The sequence below is a fragment of the Oryza sativa genome, chromosome 6 (genome assembly GCF_034140825.1).
Source record: "Oryza sativa Japonica Group chromosome 6, ASM3414082v1".
Lineage (NCBI taxonomy): Eukaryota > Viridiplantae > Streptophyta > Magnoliopsida > Poales > Poaceae > Oryza > Oryza sativa.
In genome coordinates this window covers 6,726,139-6,750,377 of record NC_089040.1, presented here as the reverse complement: position 1 = coordinate 6,750,377, position 24,239 = coordinate 6,726,139, and the positions used below count along the sequence as shown (strand labels likewise).

The following is a 24,239-nucleotide window of genomic DNA, read 5'->3' as shown; positions in this document are numbered from 1 at the left end:
CAAAACCACCACAGATGCAGACCAAACCAACAAAATTTCTCAAGTAATTTGGTAGAGAAAAGGAAAAAACCCACCACAGATGCAGACCAAACCAACAAAATTCTTGAGTAATTTGGTAGAGAAAAGGAAGGGGAAATCGGCGAGGTGGAGAAGCTGTCCGCTCCCGCTGCTCGTCGGCGTTGTGCCGTCCACTCCCGTCGACCCCGGCCAGATCCAACGCTGAGCCGCCGGATCCGGTTGTGGCGGCGCCGGAACCGCAGCCCCACGCTCCGGTTGCTCGCCGCCACACCGTGCCAGCCGCCGACGCCGGGGACGCCTCCCGCCACTACGCCAGCGCGCCAGCCGCCACCAACGTAGTCTGCCCTGCTTCGGACCGCGTCGAGCACCAGCATCTCCTCGGGGAGAAGGAGGGATGCATCGCGTCGTTGCCACGGACACCGAGTCCGCGCGAGCACCAGGCTGTCACCACGAACACCGACGCCCTACCCCCCCTCCCGCACGCTGGCGAGCCCGATGTGGCTGGTGACCGACCTCCTCCGGCGGGCTGGTGCGCTGCGCTGTGGAGAGAGCGAAGGCGAGGGGTGTGTGATGCATCCGTGCGTGGAGAAGAAGCGCTCGAGGAGAGGGTAGGTTGGGGATAAATTTGGTGCATTGTGGAGAGAACGAAGCGGTTGGGATAACGCTCACTGTGGACTCAGTTTCCTCCCAGAGTACCTTCATCCAATTAAGCCACACAAAATAGGGTACTTGCACTGTGGGGATGTGTGTCTTTGGGCCAACCTTTTGAGCTAGGACCCGGCAACTGGTGCTTGCACTGTGAGTGCCCTTAGGAGGACAACTTCTGTCTGCTAGTTTATTTTTCGTATTCCGCTATGGAGTCACATAATTTAAACGCTAATGGTCTATTTGGTAGAGCTCCAATTCCTAAATTTAGCTCCAGGAGTTGGGTCTAGAGTGGGGTTGTAGAGCTGCCTAAATCCAACTCCACAACTCTAGTTCATTTTGTGAGAGAGCCACCCAACTCCACTCTTATTTTAGGTGGAGCTGAAACTGTTTGGCTGCAGAGAGGTGGAGCTGGAGCTATGCCAAACAGGCTCTTAGGGTCTGTTTGGCACAGCTCTAGCTTCAGCTCCGCCCCTCCTGGAGCTGGAGCTCAGCCAAACAGTTTTAGCTCTACGAAAACTAGGAGTGGAGTTGGGTGGAGCTCTCTCACAAAATGTACTAGAGTTGTGGAGCTGGGTTTAGGCAGCTCCACAACTCCACTCCAGACTCAACTCATGGAGCTAAATTCAGGAGTTGAAGCTGTACCAAACAGGTTCTTAGATTGTTTACGGAGTTAGAGATTCTCGAAGTAACTGTAGCTATTTAAAGTTCCCTAAAACAGGGCCAGCATGGGAGCTCTTGTGACCGGCGAACAGCAGTCAAGACATGCAAGAGGGGGGAAGTGATCCATGGACGATTGGTGTGATGCATGCCCGCCAGAATTTGCTGTTGGACGGTCATCACCGGTGCATCAAACGCAAATCATGCGATGGCCCGGATCGAGGCAGAAAGGAGAGGGATAAAGGGCAGCATCGATCAGAGCGGCCGACAAGTCGAAAGCTAGCTCAGGAGCAAGCAACATAGGAGTACTAGTGTAGTACCACCTCCGTTATAATTTTTTACATTATAAGTTATTTTAATTAGTCTATATATATATATAAAAATTAGCAATATTTATAATATCAAATTAGTTTTGTTAAAACTAATATTTAATATATTTGGATAATATGTTTGTTTTATGTTAAAAATGATTATATATTTTTCTATAAGCTTAATCAAACTTTAGAAATTCTAATTAGAAAAAACAAAACAACTTATAATATGAATGGGTGGGGTAGTATCCATCTCTACTCTCTCTCACGCACTGGAAAGGGGAGGTAAGAGTAGAAGTTGTACTACTGCCACCACGCAATAACACAATACACACAACCCTTAGGTCTTGTTTAGTTCCTCTAAAATGGCAAAAGTTTTACTGTTTTGGAGTACTTTTTGTTAAAATGGATCTAAACACTAGTAGAAAATTTAGCAATTTAACATTTGTTATTTGGGTGTCTAGAGTAGTAAATTTTACCAAAAAATATGTTGGGAGCCGTGCTATCTCTCTTTACTAGTAAAATGATAAAACTTTACCATGCATCTAAACACCAACTAGAAAAACTTCAATACCAAATCTTTTACCACCAAAACTTTTACCAAAATAATTTTTCCACAACAAACTGATCTAAACATGCCCTCAGTATCTCACACTGACATGCACATGTACACTGTGTGTGTGTGTGAATGCTCCGTATTTCACCACGCACATAAAGCTGTTCTTCTTCCCGGCTTAAGCTCAGCTCAGCTCAGCTCATCGATCAGCTGGCCACAAAAGCGACGGGAGTAGAGGGAAAGCTGTGCCCTCCTCTCTCTCCCTCCTCCTCGGCTAGCTAGCTCCTCCTACTCCCATCCTGTTCCTCCAGCATGCAGTGCAGTGCTAGCTACTGCATGCAGTAGAGATCAGGGAGCAAGCAGCCGTGTCTGCGTTTTGCAAACCCAACCGTGGCCTCTCTGCAGATTCCCCTCTCTCTCTCACACACACACACACTCACGCAGACAGAGAGAAAGGAAATGATGCAGAGGAGAGGAAAAGGACTGGACGCAGCAACGGCATGAGAGCTGTGTGCTTAAGCTCATTGATCCCTATGAAAGGGGAGAATTTTCCCTGTGATTTTGTTGTCACCTCGGTAGAGACGCACACATGCGCCTGCCTGCCTGCGTCGACCCTGCCTATCTTTTCAAAAGAGGAATGCGCGCCACAGCTAGTCCTGACAAAAGCCACCTAGTGCAACATGAGGAGGTCAAATTCAGAGTGAGTGAAATACTCTCGCCCGTTCCAAAATATAGCTACGGCTAGCGTTTAAATTTTATCAAAAAAATATATAGTACTATGTAATATATTCATCAACTTAATTTCTCATTTTAATCGATCACAATCATTTTTCATTTATTTCTCCCTGTATCTCCTATTTTAACTAACTACAATATTGATCTTAATTTAACTTCACATCTCTCCTCGTTAGTCATGTACCATGACAAACTTTAGAAATGCTTACGTCCTAGGAAGAACTCCAAAAATATATATACAACTCTGTTTTAAAATATACGTATTTTTTTTAAAGATAAACACGGATATTAAAAAGAAGTTAAAATAATGAATAAACATTGTGATTCGTTAAGAAAAAAAGTAGATGAAGAAATTAAGTAAATAATGGTTATAGTTGGGTGAAAGGAGAGGCTATGGAGAAATAGTTTTATTTTGAAACAAACTGTCATGTTAGAAATAACTTTTTTAGGATATATAGATATAGTATATGGGATGGAGAAAGTATATACTCCCTCTGTACTCGTAAAGAAAGTCATTTAGGACAATGTTTAAGTCAAACCTTGGAAATATAAATCATGAATAACTCTCAAGTTATTGAGTTTGAAAATGTAAAAAATATATGAATAGATTTGTCTTGAAAAATACTTTCATAAAAGTATACATATATCACTTTTTAATAAATATTTTTATAGAAACAAGAAGTCAAAGTTGTGTTTTGGAGACCGTGTCGCTGTTCTAAACGATTTTCTTTACGAGTACGGAGGGAGTATGCTCCCAACATAGTAATGCCGACCTTGAGATCAGATACTATCATTAGTATCATACTGATACTGAATAAACTGACACTAGTTTAATTAGTCAGACGATTAAATAAGTGTAGTAATGTCGTACTACTACTGCAGTACTGCTGCTCTCTAAATTACCATAAAGTCGCACAAATTACCGAGCAGTACTAATTCTGCATGCGCCCCGGCATGACTGATGAACCAACATGTTCCTAGGCCTCTCGAAATCACATGACATGCTCTCCCTCTCGTACGGGTGTACGATTGCATGCGCATTAATTTGCGTCAAACAGTGCACTCATCTCGTCTAAGCTATGTGACTCGTCGTTTACCTTAAAGAAATCAACCGCAGTCAAAATTTAAATTTTAAAATTTAATTATAAAATTAATTTGGACTGTTAGGTGGGTAAGAGTATATATGTAAATATTTTACTCACAAATTATTTTATATCGTAAACACACCGTATTGATTTATTTATTTTTAACAAATCGGCACCCGAATGTGCATATTTCATATTAAACATAGCGGAAGAAAAGGAACCGTACGAAAGTAAAGAATTGTAAATTCACATGGAGAAGACTAAGAGCATCTCCAGCAATAGCTCCTATTTTATAGCCCCTAAAAATTTAATGGGGGCTTTCCCCATTTTCTAAGTACCTAAAAAATACCTTTAACTCCAGCAGCAGTCCCTTTTCTCGCCCCTTATTTCATTTCATCTTCTATTTTAACATATACTTTAAAGTACAAATCTATAGTTCTATACTCTACGCTACTCCTAGTATAAAACCATAATAATCCAACCATATTTAAATTTACAATTCAAATTCGATTCTTTTAAAAAAAATAAAATGGAAATACAAATCCTAGTAGCATGTATTCATAGCTCGGGTGAAACGAGCTTCTGCTGCTGTGGCGCTTCCATGCATTTTCTCACATGTGTTGATTTTTCCCGTCTTCTCATCCACCAATAGACCAGCTACTTCTCTCACGAAGCAACAACCAAGCAAACAGTTAGAGCATCTCTAGCAGGGACACTAAATATAGCCCCTAAACAGATTTTGGGTGTTGAGGCTAAAAAACTCAATCCAGCAGAGCCCCTATCAAGGATCCTAAATTAGGTAGGCACCCAAATAACCTTTCCTAGCCCCTAGTCTCAGGGGCTCTACTGCACAGCCCCCATCCACGGTTGGAAAAGCGCGGGAGCCGCCCGACGTGGTCTTGGTCCACCGGCACCTCCCCTGCCCAGTGCTCATCCCCGGCCGGTGCGGCTCCTCCCTGCCTACCATGTCATCCCTCAGGTGCATTCCTCTACCCAACGCTCCTTCCCGGCCGACGCGTCTGCTGTACCTGGAGTCTCCTCTAGCCTGCACCCTCTACCTGAACTCGATGAAAAACATGGCCCAGTGGCCGAGTCATGCGATGGCGTCGAGGCACTGGATGATTCAAGTGTTGTTGCAGGCTGCGAAATTGAGAAAGTAGTAGCAGGGTAGCACTAGCAGCTGCGATTGTGGGACTTAGAAGAATGGGGAAAGTGATACATGCGATGTGCTATGCAGCTTTTTTGTTGCTTTGCTTGGTTGTTGCTTCGTGAGAGAAGTAGCTGGTCTATTGGTGGATGAGAAGACGGGAAAAATCAACACATGTGAGAAAATGCATGGAAGCGCCACAGCAGCAGAAGCTCGTTTCACCCGAGCTATGAATACATGCTACTAGGATTTGCATTTCCATTTTATTTTTTCTAAAAGAATCGAATTTGAATTGTGAATTTAAATATGGTTGGATTATTATGGTTTTATACTAGGAGTAGCTAGAGTATAGAACTATAGATTTGTACTTTAAAGTATATGTTAAAATAGAAGATGAAATGAAATAAGGGGCGAGAAAAGGGACTGCTGCTGGAGTTAAAGATATTTTTTAGGTACTTAGAAAATGGGGGAAGCCCCCATTAAATTTTTAGGGGCTGTAAAATAGGAGCTATTGCTGGAGATGCTCTTAGCCTCAACATCCAAAATCTGTTTAGGGGCTATATTTAGTGTCCCTGCTGGAGATGCTCTAAGGGATGATCTGGGCTAGCCTCTTCTTTTATCTTCACAGAGAGGGATAGCATTGAGAGTTCGTTGAGCTGAAATACCCTTTGTTTTTTTTTCTAGATCTCCCATGTCACTAGGAAGTAGGAACATTAGGGTAGTAGTGTGGACTCCTTTCCTAGATGTCCCTGGGTGTGTTGCCATCACCGTCCACCCGTTTTGATTTATAACCAACTCTTGGTTAATTGATGGGATCATAATCACTTTTCTAGAGTTTTTTTTTGAACTAATACTTTTCCAGAGATGTGTTAGCTCTAAGCTGCTAGCTCGAAACGAGTGGCAGTATTAGGGAGACAAGGCGAGGCACGACACATGTGCTTCACTGGTGTGTTTAGGGCGCTGCAGCAGCTGCTGCTGCTACGTGCTGCGGCCACTAGCTAGGCAAGGCCACTCAATGCGGCCAATCAGCCGGACATGTGACGGCTCCAATTTGGCGCAGAGAACAACCGACAGCTCCAGCACGCACGTTATTGGCCTCATCCTCTCACCTCTCTCCCCTCTTTCCTCCCTCCCACCTGCACGCACATAAACTGTGCACTTGTGCAGTCACCACATTGTAGCTCATTATGTGGCCAACCCCAACGAGGCAACGACGCGTAGTCTCTCGATCGATCGTCTTCATGTTCATCAATGACCGCATCCATGCACAAACGTGTCACCAATTCAATTAGCTGGTCAAGCTAGTGCCAACCACACTAGTCGAAGAAACCGGGTTCCTTAAAATACAGGAATTAGTATAAAAAGATATATGATTAAAATGTTATAACTTGTTTCTTGTAGCAGGAAACAAAACCGCAAGTATTACACAAAATAGTTATTTGGATGCCTCGTACGATCGAAAAGTGGAGAAAATATAAGATTATGTGTTCATTTATCAGAGAGAGAGAAGGGAGAGATAGGTATATTGAAACTTTCAAAGCAATTAATTTGCTAGAAGAATTTATACAAAATGTGAAAGAATTTTTCCTAACATATAAAATTTCGAGTACTGCTATATGTACAACCTAGTTGTATAACTCATGTACAATTAGGGATATGCAAATAACAAAGAAACATATGTTTATATACACTGCAACCATTGATCAAATCCAGTTGGACGGTTTGAGTCGTATATATGTATATAGTAATAGTTTCTCAAAATTTTCTATGAGGGAACCCTACCATCCAAAAGCCTCTCAAAGAATTTTTTTTACCAACAGATTCAATTCCTTCATATTCCCTACTAGCTCCATCCCGGAATAATTGAATTCTACCATTCGAATTTATAAAAAAAAGTTATTTTTTTAATAAAGTGTGGAACCCAACAAATTAATTAGATGAAGATATACTCCCTCCTACCCACCATCTTTCCGTTCCCATCGCCTAATAAAAGAAGTTTACGTATATATATTATAGAAAATGCAGTGTGGTTATTAAATAGGTTCATTGTGATCATTTGTGTGTGTGTTGCTAATCTATCTCCAATCTTCTATAAATATATTAATTTATTCTGAGATGAAAACAGTACTAATTAAATTCCATCGATCCAAAGGGGTAATAATTGTCCGCAAAATATATGCAAACGTACGTGTCTCGCCCGGCTGATATATATACGTAACGTACCCTTTGGTGGAGCATAGCATAGCATGCATGCGCGATGCGATGCGGGGTACATGCTCCGGCCCTCCACCTGCAGTGTACGTCCGCGCAGGCGGGCGATTGTATTGATGAAGCTAGCTAGCCGCGGGGGAGACCGGCGCGACAGTGCCCCCCTGCACCTGCAGGCGGGCGGGCACAGGGGCTCCGTTTGCGCTTGCGCGCTGGCGGAGAAAGGCGTGGACCACGCGCTTCCCGCTCCATCTCCCCGCGCGCTATCGATCGCGAGATCGGTTTGCAGCCAGCCAGCGCCAGTAGGCGCGCGTGGGCCGGTCGCGCTCGCTCGCGCGATGTACGATCTCTTCCTCCCGTCCCGTACGTACGCGCGGGGCCGCCCGCATCTACCCATCCATCCCGCGGGCGCACGGGCCGCCGGGCGCGCATGCACCGTGGCAGGCAGCGTTTCGTTTCGTTTCGCTCGATCGGTGAGACGTACGCGCGCCGCCTCGCGGTGGGGGGTGGGGATCAGTCGGCGTTGGGGGCCTCGGTGTGCTCACGGATAGTCGGATGGATGGCTTGGTGTTGGTGGTTGGTGCCTCGATCGGGGGTACTGGATATATAACCTAAGCTAGCTCTCCATATTACAAAATCCCCACCCACGTACGTACGTTCCTCCACTCCGAAGATACGACGCGCGGACAATTTCCAGATGTTCTGGAAATATTTGGTACTCCCTCCGTTTCACAATGTAAGTCATTCTAGCATTTTCCATATTTATATTGATGCCAATAAATCTAGACATATATATATATCTATCTAAATTTATTGGCATCAATATAAATGTAGAAAATATTATAATGACTTACATTGTGAAACGGAGGAAGTAACATTGATATATACATGTATGGTTGTGGGACGTACTAGTGGTGTGACGGTAAAGTCGTGTGGGTACATGATTTCAACCACGGATTCAAATTTTATTGTACATGAATGTTGTGAATATGTAGGTGTGCTTTCAATAAGAATTTAGTGAAATGTGTTATGGACGTATTTGCGGAAAAGATATACATGCATGCTAGCAACAAAAATATCAAGTCTAAACTAGACTGATGACACACCGAGGAAGGAAAAAAACAAATACATCATATATATGAACAATACCTAGCTGCTATTCACACAGAAATTTGTTCAAATTTTTCTTGATGTGTAGGTAGATTAAGTGTAAACTTGAATTTTGCTGAAGTCTATATTTCAATGTTGTTTTTGAACTTTTTTAACTATTTGTATCAAGTTTGACAGGTGATTAAAAACAAGTCAAGGATATTCCTAGCTCTCGATGGATTAACCCATCCTCTGACCAGCGGATGACTAATTGACTAATTGTCACCGCTAGTAGAGGTAGTACTATTTAACTTAAGGCTATGTTTTTCTTCATAAAATCACTATCTAACTCCTATGATACTAATAGTGTTATGCCCACTGGAACTTTGACACGTGACTATAAATATAAGCATATTCTGCAAATTAGTAAGAGTGCCCCCACATTTGAAAACGTGTGTTCCCACGACTGTAAAGGAGTGGGCCACTGGTAGTAGCTGGATTGTAGAAAGTAGATCTATTTTTCTTCACTGTTAAACTATTTTAAAAATTATATTTGATTGATGAAGTTCGTCGTCGATGCTTACCCTCGGATTAACCCAATGCAATCCCTGATTGCTACCGTGCTACCTTGTCTTGGTTTTTGGCAACCTTTGCCGCCCGGCCAACCGCTAGCTAGCTAGTAGAACCGTGCACTGCATATGCATTCAAATGAAAGGAACTTTGTCGAGGTTATATGCATGCATGCCGGTAGTACAATTCGAATGAAAAACTTTTGTCTTGCAAAAGCTATATACGGTGACAGAGAAAAGATGTATGAAATGTGTACGCAATAGATAACCAACAAGAAATTATTTAGAGTGGCAGATCGAATGGATGCTAGCTAGCTTGCATGCATGCATTGGATGAGGATTAGTTGGTGGATAATCCTCATCGATCGATCAATATACCAAAGCAATGATTTATTGATTAATGATTCTAGGTTCTCTAGCATTCTCATTTTCATTTTTTTTAAAAAAAAGGTTCTCTAGCATTCTAACCAAACCCTACCACTTGCAACTTGCAAGAGCTTTATCATGGTGAAATTGGTGATCCATTCTTAAGAGCACACAATAAGATATTTTTATGCAGATGGCATGGAATGCAACTGTATGATCCTTGCATGAATATATGATGGGTCGAGGAAGAAAGCCATAGACATTAGTAGACAACAACTCAAACAAAAACGGAGAAAATTAAAGAAGAACAGATCAAAACCAGAGAAAATGCGGGGCACACACCGGACGGAACGGAAGCCCTACGAGTCGCTGGCGCTCATGCTCTCATGCCGCTCGTCGCCGCCGCCGCCGCCGCCGCCGTGATGCTGATGCTGACGATGCTGACTTGAGCCTTGCGCTCCATTCTGCGCCGCCGCGCCGGCGTCCGGCTGCGCGGCCTGTGCGCGGTAGGCATTGAGCGCGGCGAGGATCCCCGGGTGCCCCTCGCCACCCCCGCCGGCGCCGGCGAGGCCGAGCTGCTGCCCGCCGGGGAGCAGCGCCATTGGTGTCGCCGGGAAGTTCATGAAATGTAGTCCGCTTGGCACGCCACGGTACACTGTCGCCGCGCCGCCGCCGCCGCCGCTCCCTGACTGCGGGAACGTCCAAATCGACTCGCCGCCGCCTCCCGGCGGAGCGCCGCCACCGGCGGCCTGCGCGTTGCTGCTCGGCACCATCCACACCGTGCCCGCAGGAATTTGGCTCTGCGTGTACCCGGCCATCTGCTGCTGGTACTGCTGCTGCTGCTGCATTTCTTGCTCCCACCGCCGCTTCCGGGAGAGGTCGGCGGCGGCCGGGGAGGTCGACGCCGACGGCGGCGACACGTCAAGGCCGACGCTACCGGAGTGGAAGCTCAGCAGAAGCGGCGACGAGGAGGAGGAGGTGGCGGAGGACGGGGCGTCGGCCGCACCGCCGAACCCGAGGCCGACGACGCGGTCCCACGCGTCCGCCGCCCGCGCGCCGCCGCCGAAGCGAGGGCCAGCCAAGCCGGCAAGGCGGAGGTGAGAAGGGATGGAGAGCGACGAGCCGGAGGAGCGGAGGGAGATGTTGAGGGAGGTGAAGTTGGCCGGGATGGTGCCCGTCCCGGTCGCCGCGATCACCGCCGGCTCCGCCTGCTGCAGCAGCCACTCGATGGTCTCGCCGTCGGTCTTGTGCCCGAGCTCCCGCGTCAGCTGGAACACCCGCGCGGCGCAGATCGCCGGCATCCGGATGCGCCGCCCCCGCCCGTCCACCTTCGTGTGCCGGTCCTTCGTCGACGTCCGCTTCGGCGGCGCCGCCGCCGCCGACCCATTCGCGCCCACGACGCCGCCGCCGCCCGCCCCGGCAGTCTGCGACGTCGAGCACGTCTGCTCCTCCTTCTTCCCGAGGAGCTGCAGGGGGAAATTGGGCCGTTGCCCTCCTCCTCCGCCGTCTCCGGTGACATCCATGGCTACTCTCACGCCATGGTATATATATACACACACACCCACACAACCACAAAGATGAACTGATGATCTGATTGGTGACCTACAAACTCTTCTTGTGGGGCTTCCCGCTAAGCTGGTCAGGTGTACGTGATGATGTAGAGTGGTGCGGCCGCCGCCGCCGCCGCCACGCCGCCGGTAGAGCTAGAAAGAGATCAAGCTAGAGCTATTAGGGAAAACCAAGCTACCTAGCTACCTACCTATATGCTATAGCTAGGTAATTTGGCAAAATCGAATTGGTTTTTCTTCTGGTATGATGTGTAAGTGTTGTGTCAGGTGTGTGTGTGTGCAAGAGAGAGGTGAGCTTGTGGATTGGGATTACTATTTTATGGTGTTTTTTGGTTGCAAGAGGAGGAGGACGAAGAGGAAGAGAGAGGATTTGAGAAGAAGAGTGGAGAAGGGAGGAGCATATGATAGGAGGGAGAGTGGAGAGATGGGAATGGGAGAGCTAGCATCGAGGCAGGAGGGGGAGACGATGGTGTGTGTACTTTGTCGGGATTGGAGGGGAGAGATCACGACGCATTAAAGGTCTCTGTTTTATGAGAGAGAGAGAGAGAGAGAGGAAAAGCCGACCGAGGACTGATCAGGATAAGGAGGACAGGAGCAGAATTATTAGGTTCACTAAGCTGGCTCTTGTAAAGCAGTGAAGCCCGGCCCAGCCCGGCCCGGTTTTGCTAGGGCTAGGGTTCTCGTTTTAAATAAGTGAATACCATATATGTAAATAATAAGCAAACAAGTGATACTGATATATTTTCGATAAAAAATATGTTTTATCTATAATACTGTCATAATATATATTCCTTTACATGGAGCAAAGCATGAGCATTATGCTAGTATTACAATATATCGTCAATGGAGTGGATTTTAAACTCTCCAAAGGATATCCCATTATTGTTTGCATGTCATACAAATAGTTATGAAAAATTAAGAAAATTGATTAATATATGATATATCACTGCATAAACATGTAAGTTAAATTTTAACTTCCACAATCTGCAAAAAAAAAAGCTAGTTAACATATATTCATAGTCAAATTTGTTTTTTTTCTCATTGCAACATGTTGAAGTTAAATTTAACCTTGCATGCTTGTGGAGTGATTTATCACATATTAATTTATCTTGCTTATTTTTTAAAAAGAAAATTATAATCATTTGGATGACATGCAAACAATGAGAGGATATTCTCTCGAGAGTTTAGAATAGTTTCCTGTATTGTCAATGGACAAACATCAAAATGAGTGTCAATTTACCCATAGAAAGTATAGCATTTTGCTATTAAACTCATTGTTAGCAAATTGCATTGATGGCATATGAATTTGTTAGTTGGATGTAATTTAGTGTACAAACTTATAAAACGCTCATGTATGCACAATCTCTTCTGGTGTTTGCGAACCAAGATTGGATGATCATACCAAGTTGGATGTTGATTATAATGTGTGGTGCACATATGAGGAGGGAATTAGACATGCTATATTTGCATATAAACTTGCAGTTAGTTTCTACCTTGTCTTTTGTTTATATTCTCTACATCATCCTCAATTTTTTAATGTTTTCTCCATATAACCGATAGGCTCAACTCTACCTTTTATTGTGTGGATGCTGAAAGTCCCTTGTAAAGCCTAGAGAGGAGTGAATAGGCGAAAACTGAAATTTAAACAAACTTTTGTAGCGGATTAAATTATTTCTCAAAGTCTCCGGTCAATTGTTTGGAACCTTAGGTTTCAGTCAATTCTCCGGAGGTTCCGAGATGATATGGATAAAAACTGCTTTAACTAAGTAGCTATCAAGCTACCACATGCATATAACGACTCAAAGTAAATGAAATATCCCTTGCACCACTGTGGACTTAAAAGTCGATCAACACCTGTGGAGGGCACGATACCCGGGTACCTCACGGAAGGCCTTTGTGCCGTGTCACATAGAGCAGGCCGAGTAGCCAGGTCCATGCGGCTATCCTTAATGTATAGGAAGGGTCCCCACAAAAAAAAATGTATAGGAAGGGATAAGAGATAAGAAATATTATCCAATCCCATGTAAATAGATTGCACGTACCCAGATTATAAGGGATATTGTGACATGCATGCCGCCGGAAGCCCTAACGTTATATAAAGGGCTTCGGCAAGAACCCTGAAGAGTTACTCACACACTCCATTACACGTGCCATCAGCCACTCCATTGCTGATCTCCGCACCTCTCGACATAGATCCAATCTACACCAACTGCACTAGGGTATTACCTCACTCGAGGGCCTGAACCAGTATAAATCTGTGTCACCATCTCTCTTTGATCTTGTGCACCCTATAAATTATATTGCCGAACATAGAAATTGACAGGACTTGTTCCCTGGTCCAACGCAACTCCATCATGCCCACCCTCACCTTGGTGCCTGGGAGAGGAGCGAGCTGTATTATAAGCCCAACCATTGATCACGCTGGCGTGCTAAGTACAATAATATTTTACAAGGGTTTCTGACGAATTAGTCCTTAATTGCTATAGATGCGTCAACAAAACCATGCACCGAAAACTCACCATTTAGTCATCTTTTAGTTGGATTAGTCATCCTCATGAACCATGTGCAAAGTGTCACCATTAATTAATTCCTAGGTATAAAATAGAGAGGTAATTATCCCAATAGTGAGCTAGTTGATCTAACCATCCTAGGCAAACATCTAGTCACATGTTACCCAAGTCATCGAGGAAATGATAGTATTCGAACTATAGCTTACAACTACATATAGGTCATTGACATCCCATGTGAAATTGTGAAACAATGAATGCTTACTTCAAGTAAGCAAAACATTTGCTTAATTCACGTAGAATAGAGTCAAGAACAATAGTATAACTTGCCTTGCTCTACACTTGGACCTTTGCGATGATCTCGAAGTACAATGGCGCTTCGGAAACGTTAGAATATAATGAAACAACACATGAAACCAATTTATAATTAGTTGGACTTTTGGCATTTTTAGAATTTACTGGAGTTCATATGAATTTAGTCATGATTTTTAGAATATTCACTATTTTTTTATTATAAACAAAAAACCCTAAATCGAATTATTGTGCATTAAAGGGGATTTATGGCATCCATTGAGGGGGAGGCAACGCCGGGCTACCTAAGACTCATAGGGAATGGCCTTGAGATACTATCTCACTTACCACAATTCACGAAAACTCTTGTGAGAAATTATTGTACTTACCATAAGTCAGTGTGGATAATGGCTAGACTTATAGTATAGCTCAGCTCTCTCATAGGCACCAAGGCGAGGATGGATGTGGAGTTAGGGCGAACCGAGAATCAATGCTAATCGACTTCCGAATCTAACGTAGCACAAGGATGATAGCCTACCTGATAGGTGTGCCATGTGCGGGATCTCCAACCTTAGATTGGTTTGAATGGTTAGGGAAGACTAGAAGGATCCTTCCATAGTCAGTTTCTATGATGTCGTGGTGGCATGTCGGCGTATAAAAACGAGTATTCTTGGCTGTGTACATCCGATCGGATGTAGAGGCCGGGTTTATCCCATTTTCTAAAAAAAAACGAGTATTCTACTACAAAGATCCCACTGTTTTACTATAGATAAGTTATTTTTTTCTAGTTTTCTCTCTCTTTATCAAGGATATGGATTGCTAGTAAATAGAAATAGATTAAAATGTATCATAAGACTACGTACTAGGCACAAGTCCATGAGGTGGTTCAAAATCCCCATTAATCAAAGGCACATTTTATATGGTTGTCTAATACAACCTTAGCTATACATGAGACTCTTTAAAAAAAATTAAAAACTTGTATGCGATGATTTTCAAGTTTGCACCCAAGTTTTTGTTTCCGATATATATTTCCTCGTATAGTAGCTAATTGTAGATTTGCCTTTACCTGTAAGAAAGCTGGTCGGTCGATGCCGTGAGCCCAACTGGTAAGCTTTTCATGTGTGCAGCGTCAGTATATCCTCTTTGCCTGTCTCGTGTTACCGGCCATCAAATCGATCCATGATGTCTTTGCTGATTTATGGAGTAGTAGCTATGTGAATCCTCACATGTTTTCTTGGCCTTGTACACATCTAGGAGTAGCTATATATATGGAGGGGAAGAGGCCAAACAACTTAACTACATGTACAACAAAAGCAAGAAACAGGGGCCAATGCACATCTCTAGGCGCCCAAGAGGAGTGGCAAATAGATATGCTATATATGTGTACTCATGCCATAAACATACTTTTCAAACATAGATTTTTCACAATCACTTGTAACTAGTAGCGCTAATTAGTGTTAATCCTTTGACATACCTGGATATAGATATATATTGTTGATTAATCAAAGCGTAATTTCTTGGTACCTCCTGAAGACCGTACAAAATCCAGTTAGTTAACAGAAAATATTACTCTTCCAAAATATTGGATTGAAAAGTATTGCCGCTAAAATAATTAATTAAATTAAGGAGAAGGTGTGACCGTGTGAGTCAGGACCAAGGAGAGGGGTGGTAAATTGGAACAAGAATTGATCGATAGGAGAAAAAGGACACGATGAAAGACATATGAAATCACTTCTGTCTTTTAAACAGGCGGTGCCATGTGATTCTGGTGTTTCCTGTGAACCACAGGAATTGCTGTGTGGTCCATGAGTCTCCATCGTGTTAGATATATAAACCTCCTACATGTTCCTTTCTTACTTATTAGAGTAAATTTAAGGAAGCCCCCTAACCACATTCTAGCCTTTAATGAGCTAGCACTCCTTTTGGATAATGGAAACAATTTCCGACATCTGATCTACAACACTAGTAATACAAATATGTTCCAGAGTTACTATATTGTGATTGTTTCACATTCACTATAACGCTTATGGTGATAATCCATATTAATTTCTAATGGATCAGCAGATGCCACATGTGAATATTTATAAAAAACATCAGTCTTGTCACATCTTTGTGTATTACTAGAATTTCAGTATCACTAAGAAGGTTAACCACTTGAATAGCTCTGAATTTTGTTTGTGATGAGATTAATTAACTTGAATAGCTCTGCATTTTGTTTGTGATGAGATTAATTAGGTTGAGGCATATGTATTCATATATGGATGACTTCATAGATAGACCATGTATCCTTCTGGAACAAGCATTCATAATATATATTTGCAATTTGTCTCTTCACCCTTGTCTGGACAATCAATTGTTTGCTCACTACACTACGTATAATAATATCAGTTTGATTAAGTTGTTAGCAATGACTAATTGATGCATGAGAGGACATTTCTTATCAAAATTAACCGGGGGAGTTCACTTGTCTAATCAATGGCCGGCCCCACATGCAGGGAGAGTAAACTAACTAGACAAACACAAGGTAGCCATGCCTGAATTGCCATGAATACTGATCGATTAGTTAATGTGAATGTATAGGACCTAACATGGAGAGGAATGATAAAAAGCAAAAGCTGTTAGTTGTCACAGCCTCACAGGTAGGCAGAGCTATTTCTCCCACTACTAGTGCTCAATCTATCATACATGCAGACTGCCTATCGTCTTCACATGTTTAATGCAAACCAAACAGCTTGAGTGTAGATACATATAATTAAGGAACTATCACAGTAATTAATCCCATAGAAACAAGAAAGTCACAAATTAAGACAAATTAAAGAGCTCTCAGCATTGTAAACAATTAATAGTTAACATGTGCAAGCCTTGGTGTACTTATAGCAGCACTGCATGGTTTCCACTTTTTTTGGGGTGAAGATTTGATGCATGGCCACCAATTTTTAAAGCCTTTAAAGGGTTGAATTCCATATCACTTTTGTGGAAAAGGGTGGTAAAGAGGAAAAGATGAGGGAAGCAATCTACACATGTACAGTTTCTCAGCTTTTGATACCCCATCAGTCTGTAATAGTAGCAGCAGCAGCAGCAGCAGCAGCAGCATAGTTGATACTCCATTACATTGCTTAAAAAACTTAATTAGGAAGACAAGTTGCCAAAGCCTCCAAAAAGGAAAAACATAGTCTACAAGCAAATGGCAGCAATATTGTAAGCTGAGTGCCACATTATTTTAGGTTTGGACATGTACCTGAATTGTGGGTGAGTGGGTGGACCATCTTTGACTTGTAAGAAGTGTTCACCCGCACATCTTTGACCTGTACAAATTATCAGAAATTCAGAAGGAATCTCTCTTAAATTAGGTCCCCGAAAGGCCACTTGCAGCATAATATTGCTGGGTGCGACAACAATATTACTATCAAAGTTTGAACAGCATGATTGCTGCAAACAGTCTGCAGCTAGCTCACTAAACCAACACATATGTACGGAAACCAGCTTCCTTAATCGGCTCAGCAAGTTGCTTAATTATCAGCACTGATGCACAAGCTAATGAATTAGGTGCATTAGAGCATTACTATTTTTAATGATCTAGCATTAAGTTCCTAGTGATGATTATATATATCTAAAAATAATATTGAGATGCATGGCATGATCTCAAAGCTTGAAAAGTAATTAATCCTGATGTATATAACAACAGGGCGGAATATAATTCATATTCCCCAATAAAATGCCAAGCAAGAATATTGTAAGTTAAAGCAAGAGCATATGGCATTCAAATGATTGAAAAACTAGCTAGCACAACAACTTAATGATGCATCAGCTGTTCTGATGGGAAAAAGGTACTTAGTTTGTGCAGGATTTAAATAGGTAAATACTGCATGCCCTAATGAGTGTGCATGATGACTTGTGCCCTTTTCTTCTGGTACGGATAGGGGGAGATATCTTATCAAATCTCCTAAGCACAGCTGCGACTGGTGCTATGCTAATCATCGCAGCTTGTGACTAGTGAGAAGAGAGGCTGTCTTCGATTAGTTTACTGAGAGTCCATCAAGTTTCAGTAATGATCATCGTCTCTCGCTCTTTCACGTTGTTGATAGCACTAACTAAGACTTCCAAATTAATTAAACTTATGACATATATACAATCTTCGGCTCTTGTTCATCTTCTCGCTCTTCACATTGTTTGGTTTAATTTCCTAGTTCGTTCGTTGAGATTTGCGGCTGAATTGGCTGGCCTGAGGCTTCTGAATTCTGAACTTATTCTTGCCTATTTTGGTCGTCATCAACTTTTTGGACGGCAACCAGCCAAGCCAATGCATTATCGGCTGTGTTTAGTTCAGCGCAAAGTTTGGATTTTGGTTGAAATTGGAGATGATGTGACTGAAAATTTGTGTGTATATGACAGGTTGATGCGATAGAAAAGGACTGAAGTTTGGATCCACTTTGGATCTAAACACAGCCGATATGTAGTTTCTCTGAAATTCAAAAGGGGTGTCACTGTTCACGTCTGAAAACTCGATAAATATTCAGACTTGTAGCAGATTGTCAGATACAGATAACCTCTGCCTTGGAAGGCAGTGCCGCAGCCATCAACCAAATGAACAATCTGATCGAGATGACGACATCTGATCTAGCTCGTAGAAATCAATATTCAAACATTCAACAGGCCGACCTAAGATATTTAACACGAAAAAAGGGAAAAAAATACTCAAGCATATAGATAAAAAATTCAAGAGCGCTCATCTACCTGCGCCATGGTTCTCCGGCCGACGCCGCCGCCGCCGCTTGATCGTCCGCGCCCGCCGTCTCCGCTAGTCGCCGGCTTCCGGTGCTTCGCCGCCACCACCGCCACGGCGCCACCGCCGCCGCCGCCACACGGAGGGAAGCCGAGGAGCGTTGTGCTAGCATTTGCAGGTCCAGCACATCATCGTTGGGCCTTTGGACCACCCGCTTCACGTCGCCTAAGGCCCAACTAGCCCACTTCTTAGATGGGCCGAGAAATCTGGTCCCGAAGAAGAAGAAGCAGCCTGGAACCTTCCATGGTTGGCCCAGCGAATCTCACTGTCACTGACACCACCAGCGGCAGAGTAGCTGACCTGACCGACCAGCCATGGCCATGAACAGCGGAGAGAAAGGAGGAGAAAAGTAGTAAAGAGGAAAGGGGGGAGTGAGTCTCCCGAGCAACGGCTCTCCACTACTAGCCCACAGCTCCCAAGAATCTCTGCCATTTCTTGAGCTGGTCGATCCATCGGGGAGGGAGAGAGGTCGAGGAGGCGGCGGAAGGGGAGAGGATGGGGTCTGGATCTTTCCTCAAGCTGCTGGCCAACAACTTCGACGTCCTCGCCGGGTACGGGCGGGGTTTCTTCTTCCTTCCTCTTCTTGATTTCGTTCGCCGCCGATTCGTTGGCTGTGGCTCGTCGATGTCGATTTGGTGGTGGTTCTTGGTTGATGATGTGTGGGGATTTGGGAGAAGAACGAGGGGGGATGTGGGGAAAGTTGGGGGGAGAATCTTTGGGCGGTTTTTGGGTCGTCGTGGGAGGATCGAGGACGCGTTTGACTCATTTAGGGATCTTTCTGGCGCTAGAAAATAGGCCTAAATATATTTCGGAGAAATGGAATATGGGGCGTGTTATTCATTTGAGGATCCTCCTTTGAATTTGTTTGTAGGACAGTATGGCAGTAGGTGTTATGGTACATGTGAAATTGGTATTAGGCGTGAGAGTTGCGAGGGAAAGATTCTTCGTATCTGCGTATGATTATGCAGTGCATGGTGGTCGTGGAATGGAAATGAACTTCACTGCATAAAGCGACCAATCTTTAGAACTTGTCGTATGATTTGTGGAACTTTAGCAAGTTAGAATATGATTATTTGGAGAAATGGTAGGCTTATTTTTGTTACAAAAATTTTACCAACAGCTACTCTCATCTGAGTTCCTATTTACGATGCTGAATGAAACTTCACTATTGGTAAAGGTTTTATAAGATTTTTTTTTGTGTGTATACTATTGCTCCATTGTTTATTATGAAGTCAATCCAAAGGCCATTTTTTTATGGGTGACTAATGGAGCAGAGTTCAGCATAGTATCATAACAGTCAATGTCCTAATATCAACATGGAATGGATATCCTTGTAGTGATGCTTCCTCTGGAAGCATGAAATAATCTTATTTGTGTAGTAGTACTATCATGCATTGCTGAGTCAGTAGTTTTGATATGCACAACTTGGTTAGTTATCAAACTGGTGGCTTACATGCTGTGCTACCATGCAGTTGGGGATAATAGAAATGGATGTTCCTGAGGAAAAAAGTATAAGATAAACATTTTTACTAATTGTTTGTCGACTGCTGGGTCTCATGAAAATCCAAAAATTAGCTTGCCCATGGCAGGAAATTCTGCAGTGATATTAGTTGATGTTGGGTAGCAGACAAGATGAAATTTGAATTCCTATTTTTCTGCAAAAGCAGCTTCATTGAACTATCTGCTCTGCTGTCATGTGAACTACAATATTGTCTGTTATTTTTTTTATTATCATGGTAAGCTGGGGTCTTTATGTGCATTGTAATTTGTTGTTTTGAGAAAGTAATAGAAAAAATGCCTCTTGGTTAACTATAGTGCAATGTGATCAGTGATCATGACATGCATTATCTAGAGATTATGAAAAAACTTCGAGAGCAGGTGGTCTTTATTATGAAAAAACTTAAAACATATTGTTTTTGTTAATTATATATTTGAAGCTATTGGTTCTGAGGCAATTCTGTTGTTTTACCTTTGCAGGCCATTAGTTTCACTTGCTTATCCATTGTAAGTATTATTTTGTTGTAATTCAATATTTTGCCATTTTGATTGTTTGATTATTTCTGTTATTATATATATATATATTTACTTTTCGCACTTCTGCAGATATGCCTCTGTGAGAGCAATAGAAACAAAATCTCCTGTTGATGATCAGCAATGGCTCACTTACTGGGTGCTGTACTCGTTTATCACTTTGTTTGAGCTTACTTTTGCTCCAGTAATTGAATGGTAATGACCATTTTCCTGGGTCAGGAGATTTTTTTTTTGTCTTACTCATTTCCTTTTGTTTAGCATTTGATTTCCCTCAAAAAGTTCAGATTTAGCAACATAGCCTGTGAGTCCCTTGCAGCAGGGAGTTCATAATATAGAAGACCAATAAAACAGGATTGGCCCTGGTCTAGTGTTTTCCTTGTTTTTTGTGGTAATATTTGTGATTTTTTTTTTACTATTGATGCTGGAGATAAACATGTTCACACATCAAGAGGATAACAAAGGATTAGATATGCTTACTTCTGACGGTTGCTTGCAGGCTTCCTTTTTGGTCCTATGCAAAGTTGTTCTTCAACTGCTGGTTGGTCTTACCTTGCTTCCATGGTGCTGCTTATGTTTATGATCACTTTGTGCGGCCAATGTTTGTGAATCGTCAAATAGTAAATGTCTGGTATGTTCCAAGAAAAGAAAACCTGAGTAAACCTGATGATGTGCTATCAGCTGCGGAGAGATATATTGAACAGAATGGACCAGAAGCATTTGAGAAACTCATCAGCAAGGTATTCTTGTTCAAAACTAAAATCATCACAACTATTAGGGAAATGCAACTCTAGTATATGGATGTTCATGCTTTATTCCATCCCTCCAAAGTGTTTGAGGTCTATGCGAGGACTTTAAAATAAATATAACATGAGATGTTGATTTGAATTTGAAAGTTTGCATCAACCTCAAGGAAAACAAATGTACAGGGATGGTGCATATATTATCTTTTATGCAGCAATATATTTCTAAACGGTACCTCTAATCAATGCAAGGCAGCTGTACTTCTATGTATGGTCTCATTTTCTAGTGCTTGCTGCTTGTCAACATTCTAATCTGATCATTGGTAACATCAAGCAATTATTATTTGGTGTAACATAGGCTGTCAATTTTCCTTTCTTCTGAGTGCTTTCCTTAGTATTTTCCAGGAATGCTTTTTAGGTGTTCCTCCATCACTGTATAATTGCTACAGATATCATACTTTTTACTTTCGTTAGGCATGTTGGTTTATCTCATCTTTACGTTGCTCCTCTTTCTTAACCTATGCTTATTCACTCTTGTTGCAGTCTACGAGGCCTTCAACCTCCAAAAGAAGCACAAAGCAATCTATCTTGGAGGAGGTAGAATCTGAACACATGGCCAGGGCTGAAAGAGAATCATGGGGCGAAAATCCATTCTATGATAAAAATTATCGATGCTAGAACAATCTGTTGTTCACGACCACATACTCATCAGGTTAGCATAACGTTTACCACCAATTATAGTATTTGCACTTGTGGTACCTGGCAAAATCTAGGATCACATGTGGTCTTACAGAGTTACACCTCTACTTCCCAGGTTGCCGGCTTATCTGGGTTGAGGATAAAGCTTTCCATGTATCTGACTTCAGGATTTGTACTTTGATGCATCATGCATCCACTGAATGTCATTCAGTCCCAGTTCCCAGAACCAATTGTGCATTGGCTGAACTATTGTAAATAGGTGCTAGTGTTGACAATATCCCTTAGTTCTTAAATGATGTTATGTAATTCTGTTAATCTGCCTTGCGTGGTAGTGACAACCTCTGGACTTGGTTGGCAGTTATATTTTTCCCTTCTTGGAGAAGGGCCAGAATTCAAAAATAGTCCTGATATCTATATTCTACTGCTTGCAAGGCAGAGGAGCTGTTGACATCCCCTGCATGATCAGTCTACTCTGTCATTACATAGCACATTGTTCACCTGAGTACAGCTAGATCAACTCTTGCCTGATGCCTGACGGTGACACGGAGTTGGCTGTTAATCACAGCTTTCCATCTCTGTACAACAGGTGGATGCTGACATATTTTGTTTGGTTGTTAAGCTCACTACAGACAGTTGCATTCAACTCAGCCCGATTTACAGTTCTCAATTTGCGTTGAATTTATTTAAGACTTCCCTATGAAGTTTCCAAACAGAGCCACAATGTGCACATTGTACAACATAAACAGCTGGTAAGCTGTTCATCAAGTATTCGAATCTGATTCCAGTGGGTCTGGGCTAAGAACAAATCTCTGCATTTCTGCAACCTGTCAGCGATCAGATCGGTCACCAAGCACCTGAACTTTCTCCCTTTCTTCTTTTCATCTCTGTTTCAGCAGGTGACACTAGTCAGCATCCTCCCATTAGCTCATCTTCACTCATCTCTTACTGTGCCTAAGCTGAACTTTCGCTTCCTTTGACACTGCCATTTCCGACTTCTGCTCCCTTATTTTCCAAACTGTTTAATGGAGTGTTTTCTATAACAAAGTCTATAGAAAAGTTATTTTTAAAAAACAAATTAATTTATTTTTAAAGTTTGTTAAGCTAATACTTAGTTATCATATACTAATGAGCCATTCCGTTTTGTGTGCAGTATGAGCATATCCTAAGAGCAAGTTTAATAGTATAGCCAAATGTTAGCTCCAAATCATCTATAGCTAATTTAATAGCCCATTCATACAATAGTTATCTATAAATCTATAACCCGTTTTTTCCTCTCTCTTCTCTTTACTTCTCGATATGTAGTTATAGCTGACTTATAGCCTGCTATTGTACTTGCTCTAACATGATCATCGGAAAACACCCTTAAAAATTGTGTAAAAGGCCCAAAAATTGAAAACGTCGACAGTTGAAAACACGACGGCATTGTCGGCCATCCTGTCAATTAACGTACTGGCGTTTTGTGTGGCCGTTGATGGTAACATCCTAACATGCATATGCTTTGCTCTCCATCACGTATACAGTACAGATGAGAGCAAAAGAAGATGGTAACATCATAACATGCGTGCCTGCTCCCCATCACGTACAGAAGAAGGCGGCATAGTCTAGTCCACACGCACATTGCTAAACAATAATAACGACTATAACAATAACGGCAACAACAATAATAACAACAATAACAACCAGCGCGAAAAGGTCACCGTTGTTGCGAACTTTCTTATTTTTAAACGGTTCATTTCTTTCGCCAGAACAAAACGACACGTGCAAATAACCGTAACCGTAGTGTAACATATAGCGGGCAAGTACTAACTCTGTCGTATAGCCAAAAAATTCTTTATATTACGAGACGGATGTAGCAGTAGACAACTAGTGCACTGGCAGCCTGCAGTCCTGCACCAATGGCCGGTCAATTCCTCTTCCCTTTTCCACACAGGCAGCCACTTGATCTCATCTACCGTACGGTTGCAAATTAACCCAATCTATATAGAAATTAAAGTGTCCGATCAATCAGCATCGTCGTTATTTGGCACGAAAAGAAATAGCTAGCTTCCACATCTTCTGGGCTGGAGGTCATACTCGCGCGAGGACAAACGTAACGGTGTGAACACCATAATTCTTCTGATTTCGATTGGCTTTTAATGTGTGTGTTCAAGCGATCGAGCAGTAGTAATGACTAATCACATGGTATAATGATACTCAGAATGTGTCATGTACGCAGCACAAAAATTCGATTA

At 42.6% G+C, this 24,239-nt stretch overlaps 2 protein-coding genes and 1 long non-coding RNA gene across 3 annotated transcripts; 1 reads left to right on the top strand and 2 right to left on the bottom strand.

Annotated features, from left to right (window-relative positions):
• Nucleotides 1-9,590: 9,590 nt before the first annotated feature.
• Nucleotides 9,591-11,487, bottom strand: LOC4340553 (transcription factor TCP15). The gene has a single exon (XM_015786271.3). The coding sequence runs from the start codon at nucleotides 10,910-10,912 to the stop codon at nucleotides 9,749-9,751; it is 1,164 nt and encodes a 387-aa protein (XP_015641757.1). The 5' UTR covers nucleotides 10,913-11,487; the 3' UTR covers nucleotides 9,591-9,748.
• Nucleotides 11,488-16,557: 5,070 nt separating this feature from the next.
• On the bottom strand, nucleotides 16,558-18,654 carry LOC107281155 (uncharacterized). Its single transcript, XR_010741946.1, has 3 exons — nucleotides 18,490-18,654; nucleotides 16,994-17,060; nucleotides 16,558-16,870 (listed from the first exon to the last, which is right to left on the bottom strand). It is a non-coding gene; the product is annotated as an uncharacterized lncRNA (long non-coding RNA).
• A 210-nt stretch (nucleotides 18,655-18,864) lies between these two features.
• LOC4340552 (HVA22-like protein a) lies at nucleotides 18,865-22,473 on the top strand. Its single transcript, NM_001421471.1, has 6 exons — nucleotides 18,865-19,089; nucleotides 20,516-20,542; nucleotides 20,642-20,764; nucleotides 21,066-21,306; nucleotides 21,853-22,021; nucleotides 22,124-22,473. Exons 1-5 carry the CDS (start codon nucleotides 19,034-19,036, stop codon nucleotides 21,985-21,987), a joined length of 582 nt encoding a protein of 193 aa, NP_001408400.1. The 5' UTR covers nucleotides 18,865-19,033; the 3' UTR covers nucleotides 21,988-22,021; nucleotides 22,124-22,473.
• The last annotated feature ends 1,766 nt before the right edge of the window (nucleotides 22,474-24,239 follow it).

Excerpts from the sequence above, each read along its gene's own strand:
- LOC4340553 (XM_015786271.3), bottom strand. The coding sequence starts at position 10,912 with ATGGATGTCACCGGAGACGGCGGAGGAGGAGGGCAACGGCCCAATTTC.
- LOC4340552 (NM_001421471.1), top strand. The coding sequence starts at position 19,034 with ATGGGGTCTGGATCTTTCCTCAAGCTGCTGGCCAACAACTTCGACGTC. Across the intron at positions 19,090-20,515 it reads AACTTCGACGTCCTCGCCGG|GCCATTAGTTTCACTTGCTT; the intron begins GTACGGGCGGGG and ends TTACCTTTGCAG. Across the intron at positions 20,765-21,065 it reads TTTGCTCCAGTAATTGAATG|GCTTCCTTTTTGGTCCTATG; the intron begins GTAATGACCATT and ends GGTTGCTTGCAG.